We start from the raw sequence: 17,298 nt of genomic DNA, 5'->3' as shown, positions 1-17,298 counted from the left end.
CACCCACGGCGGCCGGTTTGCGAGATGTTCTTCAGCCGGTCGCGAGCCAGCAATTGGACTTTCAAACCATGCTGTCCACGGCCTTGGCTTCCATCATGGCAGCTGGGATGCAACCCGCTGTACAAGGTCCGTCACTAGAAACTCCTCGTGAGACTCCTGTGGCACCCGTACCGCGCCATTTTCATTCTCCGCGGCGCCGTGAACCTGAATTGTCTGAGGGGTCTGACTCTGAGGGCGATTACCCCGAGGACCCCGAGTTTTCCGAGGACGAGGGCTTATTGCCAGACTCGCCTGCCTTTACGGGATTGTTTCGCCTGACTTTGTTCAAGTCCCTGCTCCATAAGGCACAGCTAACTACCAACTTGGGGTCTGTTGGGGCACAGCCCCCCACTTCCCAACTTGATACTGGTCCACACGATGCCCTGTTCCGACAGGCCAAACAGGAGAAGGACTTCATACCGTGCCCTCAGCTGTTAACTGACGTGCTGCAGGCGCCATGGGGCCAGCCGGGCTCGTCTACGGCGCCTACCAATTTGGATAAGAAACTCTTGTTTGGCTCCAGAGTTGGACTCGCTTCTAGAGTTGCCATCGGTGGATGCTCCGGTGGCAGGCCTCACTTCCCACTCGATGCTCTCGGCGGATCCTCTGGACAGCTTAAAATCAGAGGAGAGGCGCGCGGAAATGTCCTTCCGCAAGGCTCACCAGGAGGTGTCTTGGGCCATTAGGGCTGCTATGGCCACGTCCTTCTTTAACCGAGCTGCATTGATTTGGCTGTGTCAATTGCAAGAGCACCTGCCGCCTGAGGAAACTCACTTACAGCACGATATCAACAAAGTTATTGCCGCGACCGAATACTCCGCAGACGCATCACTGAGTTCAGTCAAGTTTGCGTCGAGAGCCCTCGCCGCCTCTGTCATGTCACGTCGTCTCTTCTGGTTGCGCCCCTGGAAGGTCGACATTAAGATGAAATGGAAACTAGCGGTGGCACCATACAAAGCTCCCGCCTTGTTTGGAGCGGCCTTGGATCCTGTACTTGTGGAAGACAAGGACAAACGGAAAGTTCTTCCATCGGAGACAGGACTGGCGTTTCCACCCATACTCGCAACGCCAGTCCTTTCGTTCCTACTCCGGGACAGCAGGTTCTTCCACTTACCACCAGTCGTTCCACCCGACAGACCGCTTCTCGGACAGGCAGACCTTTAGGGACAGAGGCCGTCCTCAGGTCGCCTCCAAACGCCCCTTTTGCGGTTCCAGTTCCCGGGCCTTCCTGCGGGGCAAATGATTCACTGGCTCCCAGCCCCGTCGGCGGTCGCCTTCAAGCCTTCCACCGTCGGTGGGAATTGTCGACCCAGGATCTTTGGGTGCGCCGGATGGTGTCCGAGGGACTGTCAATCGAATTCGTGGACCATCTGCCAAGACAATTTGTAAAGTGCCCTGTGCCACTGTCCTCCGAACGTCGTCAACTGATGTTGGCAGAGATCGCCCACCTTCTAGAAATCAGGGCAATAGAGCCGGTTCCTCAAGATCAACTGAGGACTGGATTTTACTCCATCCTCTTCCTAATGCCCAAGAGCTCCGGGGGTGTCAGGGGGATCCTCAATTTGAAGCAGTTGAACCGGGCGGTGTGTTATCGCCGCTTCAAAATGCACTCACTGCGTTCAATTCTGGCTTCTGTGCACAAAGGGGACCTTATGCAGTCAGTGGACTTATGCAAGGCCTATCTGCATGTGCCCGTCTACCCCTCACATCGCCAGTTCCTGCGCTTCGAGTTTGGGGGCGAGCACTACCAATATTGTGCCATGCTGTTTGGGCTCTCCTCGGCACCCAGAACTTTCACGAAGTTGGTTGCGGTCATAGTGGCATCCCTCGGCTCAGTACTGGTGAGGATACTGTGCTACCTGGACGATGTGTTGGTGCTATCATCTTCCCGAATACAGGCAGCACAGGACATGGATCACGTTTTGACAGTTTTTCGGGCACATGGGTTCACTGTAAACATGGACAAGAGTTGTCCCATACCATCCACGACTATCCTTCACTTCGGCTCCATGATAGATTCGGCGAAAGGACAGGTCTTTCTGTCGCCGGAGAGGGTGCGGGACATCTCGACTCTTCTCGACCAGGTTCTCGCCCAACGATCGGTTTCTCTGATAACCCTCTCGCAATTGCTCGGAAAGTTTGTCTCGTGTTACCAGATTGTTCTGTGGGCCCGACGACATGCTCGACCCTTACAGTGGCTCCTGCTCCCGCATCAATGGGCGGGTCACACCAGCTTGTCCAGGAAGGTGTCTGTGCCCCCTCAGGTCCGCTTGTCCCTGCGTTGGTGGAAGTCTCCGGCCATTCGGCGGGGCTGTCACTTTCTTGCTCTGGACCGCATAGTGATCATCACAGATGCCAGCCTTCATGGTTGGGGGGCCCACCTCTCGAATCTGCTCACTCAAGGCCTCTGGACTCCGACCGAGCGCACCCTCAGCATCAACCTACTAGAACTACGGGCAATTCAGTTGGCCCTCCTCCGATTTCGATCAGTGATTCAGGGGAATCACGTCTTGGTCCTCACGGACAACATGTCGGCAAAAGCACATGTGAATCGGGAAGGAGACCAAGTCTCATGCCTTGATGCTCAAGTTGGAGAGACTTTTCAGTTGGGCGGAGCGGCATCTTCTGTCGATTCGGGTGGACCATATCTCCGGGGAGGACAACAGGCAGCCGGACTGGCTCAGCAGGGAGTTGATCGACCAGGCCGAGTGGCAGTTACATCCACGACTGTTTCGGGAACTTTGCCTCCGATTCGGGGACCCATTGGTCGATCTCTTCACCACTCCCACCAACGCGCACCTTCCTCGCTTCATCTCTCGTTATCCAACACTGTTGGTGGAGGCCGTGGACGCCTTGAGGTGCCGTTGGCTGCCCGGACTGTTGTACGCCTCCCCCCCCCCCGATCACATTGCTTCCACAAGTGATCAGGAAGGACATCACGGAAAAGGTGACAGTACTGTTGGTGGCGCCACATTGGCCCCGCCAGCCTTGGTTCCTGGATCTTCTGCAGCTGTCCGTGTCCAGGCTGTGGGTGATCGCGTCCCATCGGATTGCCCTGTGCCAAGGGGCCGTTTGCCATCCAGATTCACAGTGGCTACAGTTGGCTGTTTGGTCCTTGAATGGGTCATGCTGCGGAAAGGACACTTACCGGACTCTGTGATCAGTACCATTCAGGCGACTTGCCGACCTTCCACAACGCGAATTTACGAGGCTTCTTGGAAGGCCTTTTGCCACTGGTCTGCTGACCATCATGTGGACCCAACGACGGCTTCAATTCAGGACGTTCTAGGGTTTCTGCAATCCGGCTTGGATAAAGGTCTGGCGCCTACCACTCTACGGCATCAAGTTGCAGCCCTTTCCACAGTCATTTCATTACCGCCTTACCAGTCCTTGGCTCACCACCCATGGGTCCGGGGTTTTCTCCATGGGGCCACGAACTTACGGCCGGCCGTGGTCCATCGTTACCCAACGTGGGACTTGCCTCTGGTATTGCAGGCGCTCACTGGTCCTCTGTTCGAGCCCCCAGGTTCTATTTCTCTTAGGTTTTTATTGTTTAAGGTGGCCTTTCTGTTGGCGATCACATCGGCTCGGAGGATTTCCGAGCTTGCTGTGTTGTCAGTCAGGGAGGATTAGTGCATTTTTCATCCTAATACTGTGGTTCTTCGTTTAGATCTGGCGTTCACACCCAAAGTTAATTCATGGTTTCATCGTTCGCAGGAGATTATTCTACCTAACTTTTGCCCTTCCCCTCGTCACGATCGCGAAGTCCTATGGCATACCTTAGATGTTCAACGGGCATTACGTCACTACATTCGGCGGACAGCGTCTTTTTGGAAGACGGAGGCCTTACTGGTGTCTTTCCACCCAGCCTCCATGGGGCGAAAGGTCTTGTCGGCTACCATCAGCCGGTGGATCAAAGCTTGTATCTCAACAGCCTACGAGCGCCAGGCACGACCAGCCCCGTCTAGGATTCTGCCCCACTCCACACGGAGTGCTGCCACCTCGGCTGCTTGGGCGACGCATGCTTCCGTGTTGGACATATGTCGGGCGGCCACCTTGACTTCTTTGTCGACATTCATTAAACATTATAAAATTGACTCCTATGCGTCTGCTGACGCATCGTTCGGTTGGAGGGTTTTACAAAACGTTTCTGGGCCGTCAGGGGGGAGCAGTCAGCCACCCGGCCCTGTTGTTTGAGCTTGGGTATATCCCATCTATGGAGTGGAGCCGCAGCGCTCTGGAAAATGGACGTTGCCTTACCTGAACGTCCCTTTTCGGGGCGCTGCGGATCCACTCCATTCCCTCCCTATTCTGATTTCTGGGCTGCCTGCTCTGGGGTTCAGTGTTTTGGTTGTGTTGGAATTGTTTGTCTTAAATAAAGTTTGTTTACCTTTCTATGCTGCGCCTTTGTTCAAGACTGGGGGTTAGGAGCAGGGGCGTGGCTAAAGCACAGAGGGCGGGTAAATTAAGTTGCAATTTCTCTCAGTTGCTGTCAGAATGAAGGGAAAATCCCATCTATGGAGTGGATCCGCAGCGCCCCGAAAAGGGACGTTCAGATAAGGCAACGTCCGTTTCTCCTGAAGATGTCTCCCTACAATCCACAATTCCAATCAGCAGCCTGAAAAAGTATCCATTTTGTTTGTAATCCACATTAAGAATCATTGCTAATTTTTCCCTTTTCTTCTTTTTATCTTTATATTCGCCAAATCAATTTAAATCTCAATCCAAATTACTAAATCTGTTTTTCCGCTCCTTTTTTTTTTGTACAAAACTTCTATTACAGGGCTTAATTTTCAGTTTCTCTTTTAGTTTTCTCCAACATTCAGAAAGGGTCTGCTTACTTTCTTTCCAATCCTCTGCACATTTGTGGGATTCTATTTCTTCTGCTTTTTAAAGTTCTCCAAATATTTTTATACAAAAAGTCAATTTTCTTTTTGGGTTTTGTCCCTTTAAATTACCGCTTTAATCTTCTTCCTTCCTTTCCCCCATGCCCATTAGCCGCTGTTATATAACAAAAAATTCAACTTTTGTCCACCCATCCAAGAACTATTTATTCAATCCTTAAATTGCTCTTCAAGGAGTGCACTAATCACAGTTCTTTATATCCCATAGGTAAACAATCAGTACTATTTAAATAGTCCCACAGGTTATCAATGGCTCTTTACATCCCCTTTACAGGTTCAATCTTCTAGGATAACATTCAGAGGTCCCTTTAAGTAGTCATAGGGTAGTTAGGAATAATCTGGTAATTATTTTCCCAGTTCTTCATGTAAGTATTCCCAGAGTTGTAAATTTTTCTTTCATCAGCAGGTGGTGATCTCAACTTAAATTTCAGTATTGCCTCTAGTCAATCCTCATTTTAGTTGTAAGTCAATTATAAAAGCAGAATACGTTTTATAAGTAAATGATTCCAGCATTTTAAGGGAAGCCATTCCACTGATTAATTGTTCCCACTATCAGGAAACTTTACCTTAGCTTTAGGTTGCTTTCCTCCTCAATTAGTTCCCATCTATTGTTTCTTGTCTCACCTTCTGCTGCTTTGGAAAATAGGTTGAACCCCTTTTTCTTTGTGGTAGCCCCTCAAATATTGGAACACTGCTATCATCTCACTACCATATCATTTTATTTTAATCTGAATTTTAGATCTTTTGTCAACACATTCTCCCATTGTTTAAGCATTGTTTTATATGGAAAACATGCCTTTAAAGCAGGGGTGTCAAACTCAAGGCCCAGGGTTGGATTAGGCCCGCGGGGTGCTTAGATCTGGCCCACAGGGCTGCCCTCGAAACAGTGGACTGGCCCTCGGGGCCTCTGCCAATGAAAACAGACCTTGCGAGGGCCGTGCGTGGGTCCTCCCTAAGGCTGTTTTTGTTGGCAGAGAGTTGTAGGAGGCCACTGTAGCTGAAAACAGAGCTCAGGAGCCCATTTTCTCTGGCAGAGCGCTTGGGCCACCACAGGCGCCCCTGACACGAGTGACATTGTGCTTGCCCACCTAGGCCACGTCCACTCCGCCCCCACCGAGATCAAACACAACCCTGGTGCGGCCATCAATGAAATCGAGTTTGACACTCCTGCCTTATACCGTTCCAGACAATTGGCTGCCCAATCTCCTCTTAAAAACCTCCACTGATGGAGCACCCACAACTTCTAGAGCAGAGATGTCAGACCTGCCGGCTAGATGTAATCACCCCGTGGCAATTCTTTAAGGTTTCCCCTACAAACAAGACCTTTATCAACTTTTATGATGCAGCACCTGCCTAATCTTGTGAATAGAGGAAAGCATCACTCTTCAAGCTTCCCTCAGTTGCAAATATAGTTTTAGGGAGTTATCCTGCACCCCAAGAGAAAGAACTGGATGGAATAGCCTTCACGGATCCTCAAGGGAGGTGCACTTTGTCTCTGCCTGATGGCACATTGTGTTGTCTCCATGGATGATTTCCTTAGTTCAGTTCCTGCAAAAGAATCTCCTGGCTGAGTTGGAGTGACAATGAGGGCATCCCTACCAGACCCCAAAGGACAGAAGGGCTTGACTCAAGAGCCTTCCATTCAACAGCTTCACTGTTACAGCTGTAATCATTTGCCAAGGCAGCTTTCCAAGACTTATCCTGCACGCCCCCAGATGTAAAATTGGCTGGAACAATCTTCACCAGCCCCCGAGGGAGGTGCACTTTCAGGTTGGATATTATAGTCATTCCCCTCCTTGGACGCTTTCCTTTGGTTTATTTATTTATTAATTTTATTTATTTATTAAATTTATATCCCGCCCTTCTCCCCGAAGGGACTCAGGGCGGTGAACAGGTTTAGTTGGAGCAAGAGGGAAAATGAGTCTGCCCTCTTGGGAGACCTGAAAGAGAAGGTAAAGCATAGATTGTCATGGACGAAAGCTATTCCTGTGCTCGGTGGGAGTCGAATAAGACTTGATGGCTGACTCTTGCAAAGGCTTCAGGGTAGAGATAGGACGAGGGTGATTATCAACCTTATGACACTAGATGGCGCTCTAGAAACAGCAGAGAATAAGAGAACAGCAGCGGCATCACTAGTATTGACATTACACCGGAGGGAGAGAGGCCGAGCTGGAACAAATTGGAATGATAGAGTATTAGATTGCTAGAGAGGATGTGGAGGACAGAGGAAATACCTCTTCCGGGTCACCCACGGGAGGAGGACGGAGGCGTCGGCGGAGCCTCTTGTGCTGCTCGGAGGGTGGAAGCGGCTCCTGGGAGGTGAGTGGAGGGAAGGCCGGAGGAGAAGCCTTTTGGGTTCCTGCAGGGCCTGGAAGCAGCGAAGGGACAAGAATGAAACATGAGGGCTGCTCCTGCTGCAGATTCTTTCTCTCCCCCAAATGTTTTTATTATCCTTTTGCTGCAGGATTTAAAGTTGCTGCCTGTGATTTTCTACTGGGAGATTTTAAGATTTTATATATATATATCTATATATCTATATCTATATCTATCTATATCTATATCTATATCTATATCTATATCTATATCTCTATATCTATATCTATATCTATATCTATATCTATATATATATATATATATATATATATATATATATATATATATATATGAATGAATGAAATATAAAACCTTGTGGTTTTATTGACATGTCGTTTTCCTGGCAAGTGAGGAGTTTCATGGGCAAAAGGGATTTTTTCACCATTTCCTCTCTCAGTGTCCCCACCTTTTAAAAAACAGATTAAAACATTTGAGCGAATTCCTTTCAGTCCTTTTGCAGACTGAAATACACATAATTGTTCACATGAATAAATTCTTAGGAGTTTATTTCTGTGTCAATAGGAACCCACGTTCAGTGCATTCAGACAGCATTCAGACCCCTTTCACTTCTGTCAACTTTGTTATTTTGCCCTTGTTGAAATTCATTTTTTTCTCATCTACATCAATAATGACAAAGTGAAAACAGAATTTTAGAAATGCCTGTAAATCTATTAAAACAAAACAACCTGAAATATCACATTGACATAAGTATTCAGATCCTTTGTTCAGTACTTTGTTGAAACACCTTTGGCAGAGATTACAGCCTCAATATTTTGGGTATGAGGCAATAATGCACACCTGGATTGGGGTTTTTCTGCCATTCTTCCTTGCAAGTCCTCTCAAGCTCAGTCAGGTTGGCTGGCAACCATTGATGGAGAGCCATTTTTAGGTGCCTAAAAATATTCAATAGGGTTCAAGTCAGAACTGTGGCTGGGCCCCTCTAGGACATTCAGAGTTGTCCCTAAGCCACTCCTATGTTGTCTTGGCTGTGTCCCTTGTCATGTTAAGAAGCGAACCTTCGGCTCAGTGTGAGGTCCTGAGCGCTGTGGAACAGGTTTTCATTGAGGATATCCCTGTACTTTGCTCCATTCAGCTTTGCTCCACTCAACTCTGCCCCATCTCCACACAGGATCTCTGAAGCTCAGTCAGAGTAACCATCGGGTTCTTGGTCCCCCCCTCTTACTAAGGCCCTTCTACCCCAATTGCTCAGTTTGACCAGACGACCAGCTCTTGGAAGAGTCCTGGTTGTGCCAAACTTTCTTCTCCATTTGAGAATTATGGAGGCCACTGTGCCCTTAGGAACCTTTGGTGCAGCAGAAATTTTCCCCAGATCTGTGCCTTGCAATAATCCTGTCTCTGAACTCTGCAGACAGTTCCTTTGGCCTCATGGCTATTGTTCTGCTACAGTATGCATTGTCAGTTGAGAGGCCTTCTATGGAGAGTATGTGCCTTTCCAAATCATGTCCAATCAGTTTAATTTACCCCAGGTAGACTCCAATCAAGGTATAGAAACATGTCAGCACAATCCAGGGAAATGGGAGGCACCTGAGCTAAATTTCAAGTGCTGTTGCAAACGGTCTGAATACTTATGCCAATTTGATATTTCAGTTTTTTCCTTTTACTAAATTTACAGAGATTTTTACTTTGTCATTATGGGGTACTCTATGTAGATTAAGGAGGGGAAAAATGAAGTTCAACAGCTGTAGAATCAAGCTGCAGCATAACAAAATTGACAAAAGTAAAGGAGGTTTGAATACTTTCTCAATGCACTGTATTTAGAAAGATAAGAACATTTCAGGTTAAGTGACAGGCCTGGGATGTCTTGGCCAAAATGCCTGCAGAGGATTTTGGGGAAGAGAGACTGGTGTGCACAAGAGGCTGGTTGGTTGAGCTCCTAAGTGGCTTCTGTTGTTGGAATAAAATGCCCTGTGGAGAGTTTATCTTTATATTCTGTTCATCCAGTCCTGCTTCCTCTAGTTATTCCATAGCCATCTTCCCTTTCCAATTTTCAGTTTTTCTCCAAATTCTGTCTGTTTAAGGCACAGAATTTCTCTGTGACTTTCCACCTTCGCTTTCATGGCATTCCCTTTCTGTAAAGCCAACAAGCATGGTATGTAGAGCCTTGGTGGTGCAGCGGACAAAGTAGCTGTTATGTAGCACTTAGCTGACAGCTGCCTGCAATTAGTGTGAGTTCAAATCTCACCAGACTCAAGGCTGACTCAAACTTCCATCCTTCAAGGTAGGTAAACTGAGGACCCAGATTGTTGGGGGCAATAAGCTGACTTTGTAAAAACACTGCTTGGCGGCAGGGGGGGGCGAAAGCGCTAATAAGCAGGTATAAACAAAAGAATGAAGGCTATTGCTATAGTGCATTGTAAGCCGCCCTGAGTCTTTGGAGAAGGGTGGCATATAAATTGAATAAATAAATAAATGTAAATTGGCATTCTCCTATGAAATCATGCTTACCCATTGGGCTCCTTACTGAGACAGATGCCAGTCCCAATTGCAGTCAGTAAAGTGAACACTACTTGAATTAGGATGTCACCAGAGTGGTTGTGAAAGTGCAGGAAAAGGAGTTGCAGCAATTGCAATTCAGAAATACAATGGTTGCATTATCTTAGAATCAAGGTCCTCATTTGTGACCTTCCCGGCTAATTTTTGACAAGCAAAATCAGTAGAGATGTCAGCAGGAAGTTGGACAACCCAGACAGATTTTCATAATCTGGAACAGAAGAAAGTTGGCATTGTGATATAACATCATATTTAATGATTGGGCTACTTACTGACACACATGCCAGTCCGAATTGCAGTCAGTAAGCGGGCAAAATTATTACATCAAATCTTGTAGAGGGTTTAGGTATCATTTCATCAGGTAAAAACCCAAACCTCTAAAGTTAGCTCAGAAGATTCAACTGTAACCATTTTGGGATAATTTTCAGGCTAAAAACACATTCATTTTCCATAAAAAGTATAATTTCATGACTGAATGGATATTTGAACTTGGACACAAATGTGTCAAATAAATCATAACTAATGTAAGACGTTATTCTTTATTGTTTGCTTATTGTAATGTATATTTTTTTTCCGCATCTTTTCAGTCACAATTCCACCCTGGTAATACACCAGAAGACTCATATGGGAGAGACACCCTTTCCATGTCCTGACTGTGGGAAAAGTTTCAGTCATAATTCTAGCCTTGTGAAACACCAGAGGACTCACATAGGAGAGAAACCGTATGAATGTTCAGAATGTGGGAAAAGTTTCAGCAAGAATTCTACCCTCATGATACACCAGAGGACTCACACAGGAGAGAAACCGTATGTGTGTCCAGAATGTGGGAAAAGTTTCAGCCACAATTCCAACCTGGTGGCACACCAGAGGACTCACACAGGAGAGAAACCGTATGTATGTCCAGAATGTGGGAAAAGTTTCAGCCAGAATTCCAATCTGGTGACACACCAGAGGACTCACACAGAGGACAAACTGTATGAGTGTGCAGAATGTGGGAAATGTTTCAGTAAGAATTCCAACCTGGTGACACACCAGAGGACTCACACAGGAGAGAAACCGTATATGTGTCCAGAATGTGGGGAAAGTTTCAATCATATTTCCAGTCTGATAAGACACCAGAGGATTCACACAGGAGAAAAACCGTATGAATGTTCAGAATGTGGGAAATGTTTCAGTAATAATTCCGACCTGGTGACACACCAGAGGACTCACACAGGAGAGAAACCGTATGAATGTTCAGAATGTGGGAAAAGGTTCATTAATAATGCCAGCCTGGTGACACACCAGAGGACTCACACCGGAGAGAAACCTTTTGAATGTTCAGAATGTGGGAAATGTTTCAGTCAGAATTGCAACCTGGTGACACACCAGAGGACTCACACAGGAGAAAAACCGTATGTGTGTCCAGAATGTGGGAAAAGTTTCAGTCATATTTCCAGTCTGAGAAAACACCAGAAGATTCACACAGGAGAAAAACCGTATGAATGTTCAGAATGTGGGAAATGTTTCAGTAATAATTCCAACCTGGTGACACACCAGAGGACTCACACAGGAGAGAAACTGTATGAATGTCCAGAATGTGGGAAATGTTTCAGTAAGAATTCCAACCTGGTGACACACCAGAGGACTCATACAGGAGAGAAACCATATGTGTGTCCAGAATGTGGGAAAAGTTTCAGTCATATTTCCAGTGTGATAAGACACGAGAGGACTCACACAGGAGAAAAACCGTATGAATGCCCTGAGTGTGGGAAAAGTTTCAGTTGTATTTCCAGTGTGATAAGACACCAGAGGATTCACATGTGAGAAAAACCGTATGAATGTTCAGAATGGGGAACATGTTTCCGTAATAATTCCGACCTAGTGACACACCAGAGGACTCACACAGAGGAGCTGTTTCTGGTGATCAGCAGAACTTTCATGATATTTCCTTTTGCAGAAGTGTGGAATTCTTCAAGAAGGCTTTTGGGTGGTGTTTTTTACATTGATTATTGAATTCCCACGATTGGAGTTTCCATCTTCTACCTTGGTGTCCTCCAGATTTTGAATGCCAGCTACATACAATCCCAACTACATACAAGTAGTCCTTGAGATATAAGGGTAATGGGGCCTATCTATTAAGGTTTTATATTGCAATCACAATTAGGGTTTTATGTTGCAATCACCGTTAAACGAGACTGCTTGGCTTAACTACCCCCATCCCCTTCTCTCCCTGATAAATCTGGTCAATGAATGTGTGAGTTATTAAGCGGTAGAGATCACTGAACCTTATTTTGGGAAAAGAGGGCAGGACATGCATCCCTGGGCTGCATGATTGTGTTGTGGAAGCAGCGTCATTTTCGACATGCCTGGAATTCATGGTGACAGCAGGAATCAAACATGCCATCCGTAATGTATCCCTTCATGCCCACAAGATGTTTAAATCCAGCCCACCTTGAATTTCTTTGACTCATATCTACTTCCAAATTGCTTTTTTCCAACTTTCAACCAACTTTTATATTTCTAATAATAATACACATATTAAGTTGCAGTCTGTCATTGTTCAGTTATTCCATGTTTTCTCTTATTGCTTTTATTTTATGATATAAAAGTGTATACACTGTTTCCCCTTTCTCTTATTTCTATCTCTTATTCTAACTTTTAATCATGTCACCCTATATTAAAAGACATTTTATTTCTGCCCTACCTAGCTTCTAGTTGTGTCACTTACCTAAAAAAACAAAAGAAAAGAGAGAGAAAAAGAAAAGCAAACAGAACGACAACAAAAAATAAAAATCATTTATCCATCGTCTCTTGCCCGCTTCAGTACTTTAATTGCTCTGCTTTTTTTGCTTGCCTCCCATATTCCTCACTTGGATCTTTATCTCAGTCTGCATCTACTTGGCAGGTCAATCTAGGTTATTCTCCCACCTCTACTCTCTTCCACTGCCTAGTTTCCAAAATTTTTACCCGGGCCCCTATCTCCCTTTCAAAAGTATCTTCCTGTATCTCCAATTCTCTTTTCAACTCTCTTAATATATTTTCCCCCTGATTTAATTCATCTGTTACTGTTATTTTCATTGTTATCTCCTCATTAACTTCTTCTTTTGTTTTCTGGTTCTTCGGCGCAATCATTTCCTCCATTTCTTCTGTTGACTCCTCCCTTTCATGGGCATATTGGTCTTTACTCATCATCCCTTGTATAGTATTTTCCATTTTTTCCATAATCTCCTTAAATCCTTTCTCCATGATGTCCTTTGTGTTTTGAAAAAGTAACGCCATCTCCTTCAAAGTTCCACTCATTTCTTCCTTATAAAGCATCTTAGTTTGTTTGTAAAATTCAACCTTTTTTTAATAAAAGTGTTACTGATTTTTTACACAAACCGACAAACATATAATGTATTTTTTCTGAGTGTTGGCCATTTCACAAATTTAAACAATTTTTAGTCATTTCAACACAATTTATATATTCCCTTTTTGCCTTAGTATTTATTCTCTCTAACACTTTTTTAGACCAATATTACCCTTCATCCTAACCACTAATCTTAACCAAATTCAATTTTTCCGTTCATCTCTATTTTAAACCCCTTCAATTTCAAATCTCACCACATAATGTAATTCCTAATATTTCCTTATATTCCCTTGATATAATCACTATTTTCAATTAGCAATTATTTCAATATAATAGAATCCAGCATCTTAATAAAAGTCAATTAATTATGTAGTATTACAATCATGCATTTTTTATAAAAATAATAAACCAAACTGTTTTATACATTTCTTTAAATCTTATTTCAAATGATACAATCCATCATCTTAATAAAAATCAGTTAATTATATAACAATCTTTCTCTCTATATAATAATAATAAATCAAATTGCTTTTCCTGAATCTTGTCTCTAATTTTCAATTACTTTGTCAAACATATATATTTGTATCTCTTCAAACAACATCTTAATCATTTCTCTTTTCACCACAACCTAGTTAGTTCGTACTTTGAACTAACTTTTTTCTTTTATAATTAGATTCCAAATATACAGTTAAAGATATTCGAGTTGTTAGAGTTTTTCTTAAGTTTAAAAATATTCCAGCTGTTATTTCCAACAGTGCAATTTAAAATATCATTTATTTAAACGTAATCATATTCTAAAACTTATTTCAATTCATTCATATATCCATATAATTTTCTATAATTTTCTATTAATTAATATCACAATCTCATCTTTTTCTAACAAATCCTACTTCAATTCATATTTCAATTCTAAGTGTATACAACATATATATCTTCATTTCTTTCTCCCTTTCTTTTTTTTAAATTTTTCTTCCCCCCCCCTTTTTTTTTTTTTTGTGCTTTAAAATCCTGAACCCTCCTATTTTGCCCTGTATTTCCTGTTATTTTCCATCTCTTTTCCCTTTTTCTTATTTCTGCACTGTTACTCCCAGTGAAATCATTTTGTATTTTAAAATCCTGGACAATTCTATTTTGCCCTGTATTTCCCATAGTTTTCCATCCGTTTGGTGGGGTTCTATTTCTTCTGCTTTTTAAAGTTCTCCAAATATTTTTATACAAAAAGTCAATTTTCTTTTTGGGTTTTGTCCCTTTAAATTACCGCTTTAATCTTCTTCCTTCCTTTCCCCCATGCCCATTAGCCGCTGTTATATAACAAAAAATTCAACTTTTGTTCAGCCGTCCAAGAACTATTTATTCAATCCTTAAGTTGCTCTTCAAGGAGTGCACTAATCACAGTTCTTTATATCCCATAGGTAAACAATCAGTACTATTTAAATAGTCCCACAGGTTATCAATGGCTCTTTACATCCCCTTTACAGGTTCAATCTTCTAGGATAACATTCAGAGGTCCTTTAAGTAGTCATAGGATAGTTAGGAATAATCCAGTAAATATTTTCACAGTTCTTCATGTAAGTATTCCCAGACTTGTAAATTTTCCTTTCATCAGCAGGTGGCACTCCTCAACTTAAATTTCAGCATTGCCTCTAGTCAATCGTCATTTTAGTTGTAAATATGAGCCTGGTGGCACAGCAGACTAATGTGCTATTAAGTAACATCAGCTGCCTGCAATTACTGCAGGTTCAAATCTCACCAGGCTCAAGGTTGACTCAGCCTTCCATCCTTTCGAAGGATGGAAGGTAAAATGGGATAAAAAGGATGGAAGGTAAAATAGGTAAAATGAGGACCCAAATTGTGGGGGCAATAAGCTGACTTTGTATAAAAAAGAACACCCGTTTGGGGGGGGGGGCGAAAGCCCTACAAAGCAGATATATACAAAAGTATGAAGGTTATTGCTTAATGCATTGTAAGCCGCCCTGAGTCTCCGGAGAAGGGCGGCATATTGAACCAACAAACAAATAAATAAATAAATTATAAAAGCAGAATAAGTTTTGTAAGTAAATGATTCCAGCATTTTAAAATGCCTTCCCAGTACCACGTTTTCCCAGTTTAAGAGTCCAATTTTCTGTTTATTTCAAAATTCATTATTTCTGTCTTTTGCGTCTTCCCCTTCCGTTCTGGTATTTTCTCAGAATGCTTAAATGCCGCTTTAACAACTAGTTCTGAGCAAATAGTTTTAAATTGTTCCCTGGGGTTAAGTTTAAGGCAAAAAGGAATTCTCTCCCCCAGTTTCAATCACTGTTCACCTACTTCGCTCCAGTACCAGACTTAGTTGTTCCTCGGTTGTCCCAGCTTTGTGGCAGCCATCTTTAGGCTGTGTCTTCTTCTTTCTATAGCTGAGCGGGAAAAAGAAGCCCTGATCAGACAGGAGAGCTGCAACTCCGTGACCTCACAGGGCGCCTTCTTTGCTTCACCACCCCTACAGGGTGGTTTTGGCTCCTTTTGGAGCCCACAAACAGGGAGACACATTCCCTGTGTCTGATATCCCCGCAATGTCAACTGGAAGTCTCATACTTCCGAATTGCTTTGATCGTTGTTCAGATTCTTGCAGAGATCTTAAGCTTGCAATAAATCTTTATACCCATTTGAACAGTCTGGAGCTTCTGATTTCCCTGGTGCTTGACAGGGAGGGCACTTTCCTTGGCTCCCTCTCCCCCCCCCACAGCAACCACCACCAGGTGTGGAAGCAAGCAGCCAAATTGGAGAAAGGGTTGCAATTCTCGTCCACAGAGACAGCCCCTCCCTGGAGAGAGGAATTTTGGGGAGGGATCCTCTAGAGTTCCTTTCCCGTTACTCATCCACATCAAGGAGGTTTTCTCCTGGATATCCCCGGCTGCCATTCTTTGCCGCTCTGTTTTGTGCATTCTTCCCTCAGAGCAGGTGGGTAGGTAAGGCTGAGCTGGGCTGTATCTTCCCTGCAGAACAGCTGATCAGAGGGTCCCAGGCAGGAGGTGCTGAGCCCCAAAGGAATTGCAGGCAACCCATGATCTCTCCATGGATACCTTGGAGAGACTAGTCACTAGGATGAATTGCTCATCTGGAGAGATGCGCCCCAGCTGGTGTCTCGGGGCAGAGAAAATCCCCATATTCCTCGCTGCCTCCATGGCTGTTTACTGCTTTTGCACTTAAACTTAGCGTGCTGCACAATGGGGGAGACGGGGTCCCCTCTTCCTCCTCCTGGAGTCCATTACGACGCAGAGCATTGGCTGCAGCCGGGCAGGCCAGCCAATGTCCAGGTGTGGAGAAAGTTTGCGCATCTCCCAACAAGGACTGGAAAAAGAGGCACTCTTCGCTTCCACTCTGGAATATGGAGTGAGTCTCCATCTGCAACCGTCGCCCTTCTCTTCTCAGGACAGGTGAGGAGTGACTGGGGGACAGCCAGCCATCAGGGAACCACAGCAGGGGGACGAAAGAGCTTCATTTATCTGGGAACCAGAAATGACTTGATTTAAATCATATGGTAAAAAGCACCCAAAGAAGAAAGAACAAGATCAGCGAAAAAAAACCAAAGAAACCCAACCCTCGCCCCTTTTTTGGAAATGGTTCAAGGGGGAACATGCATGCGCGCGCGCACACACACACACACACACACACAAGAGAGGGAGAAAGAGAAGGATGAGAGAGATGAGAGACAGGGCTGCCTGCTGTTTCCTGCTGCAGTCGGGAAGAGAGAGAGAGAGATTCAGCTCCATCTGCTCCCCTTGAGGCAACCTTGTGGCGCTGTGGTCTAACAGCCTGACAGTCACTCCTTTTGCAATGCATGGTTTATTTTGGTATCTTTCCAGAGACAGAAAGAATGTGGCAGAATTTCCTTAGTTATTATCTGGGGGTGGGGGTGAGGAATGGGGGAGAGAGAGGAAGGAAGAGGAAGGAAGGAAGGAAGAGGAAGGAATTTTTGGATTTCACCACTGGTTTCTATGGATGAATGGTGGGGGAGGGGAATGCACGACACTCTGGGATGGAGAGTGGGGCAAGAGAATGCTCCAATGGTCGCTTGGGTGGCGGAGGGAAACTCAAAGCGTTGGGGTCTTCAGAAGGGGCAAAATGTGCTTTAAAATGTACAGCTCCTGGTTCTAATAGTGA

The 17,298-nt window shown here is 44.6% G+C and overlaps 2 protein-coding genes across 2 annotated transcripts in view; one reads left to right on the top strand and one right to left on the bottom strand.

Annotated features, from left to right (window-relative positions):
* LOC139310039 (zinc finger protein 252-like) overlaps window positions 1–17,298 on the bottom strand; it is a 371,392-nt gene that overhangs the window by 164,596 nt on the left and 189,498 nt on the right. The window lies entirely within an intron of this gene.
* Window positions 9,467–17,298, top strand: part of LOC139311979 (zinc finger protein 850-like) — a 34,053-nt gene continuing 26,221 nt past the window's right edge. Inside the window, exons 1-2 of the mRNA XM_070936499.1 lie at window positions 9,467–9,555; window positions 10,415–11,592. Coding sequence (XP_070792600.1) covers window positions 10,452–11,592 — 1,141 coding nt within the window. The 5' untranslated portion in view covers window positions 9,467–9,555; window positions 10,415–10,451. The remainder of the gene's footprint in view (window positions 9,556–10,414; window positions 11,593–17,298) is intronic.

The sequence above is a fragment of the Pituophis catenifer genome, unplaced genomic scaffold (assembly GCF_029215685.1).
Source record: "Pituophis catenifer annectens isolate HBS135680 unplaced genomic scaffold, rPitCat1.0.hap2 SCAF_2, whole genome shotgun sequence".
In the NCBI taxonomy this organism is placed as follows: Eukaryota; Metazoa; Chordata; class Lepidosauria; order Squamata; family Colubridae; genus Pituophis; species Pituophis catenifer.
The sequence above is the reverse complement of the archived record's forward strand: the minus strand, read 5'-3'. Positions and strand labels throughout refer to the sequence as shown.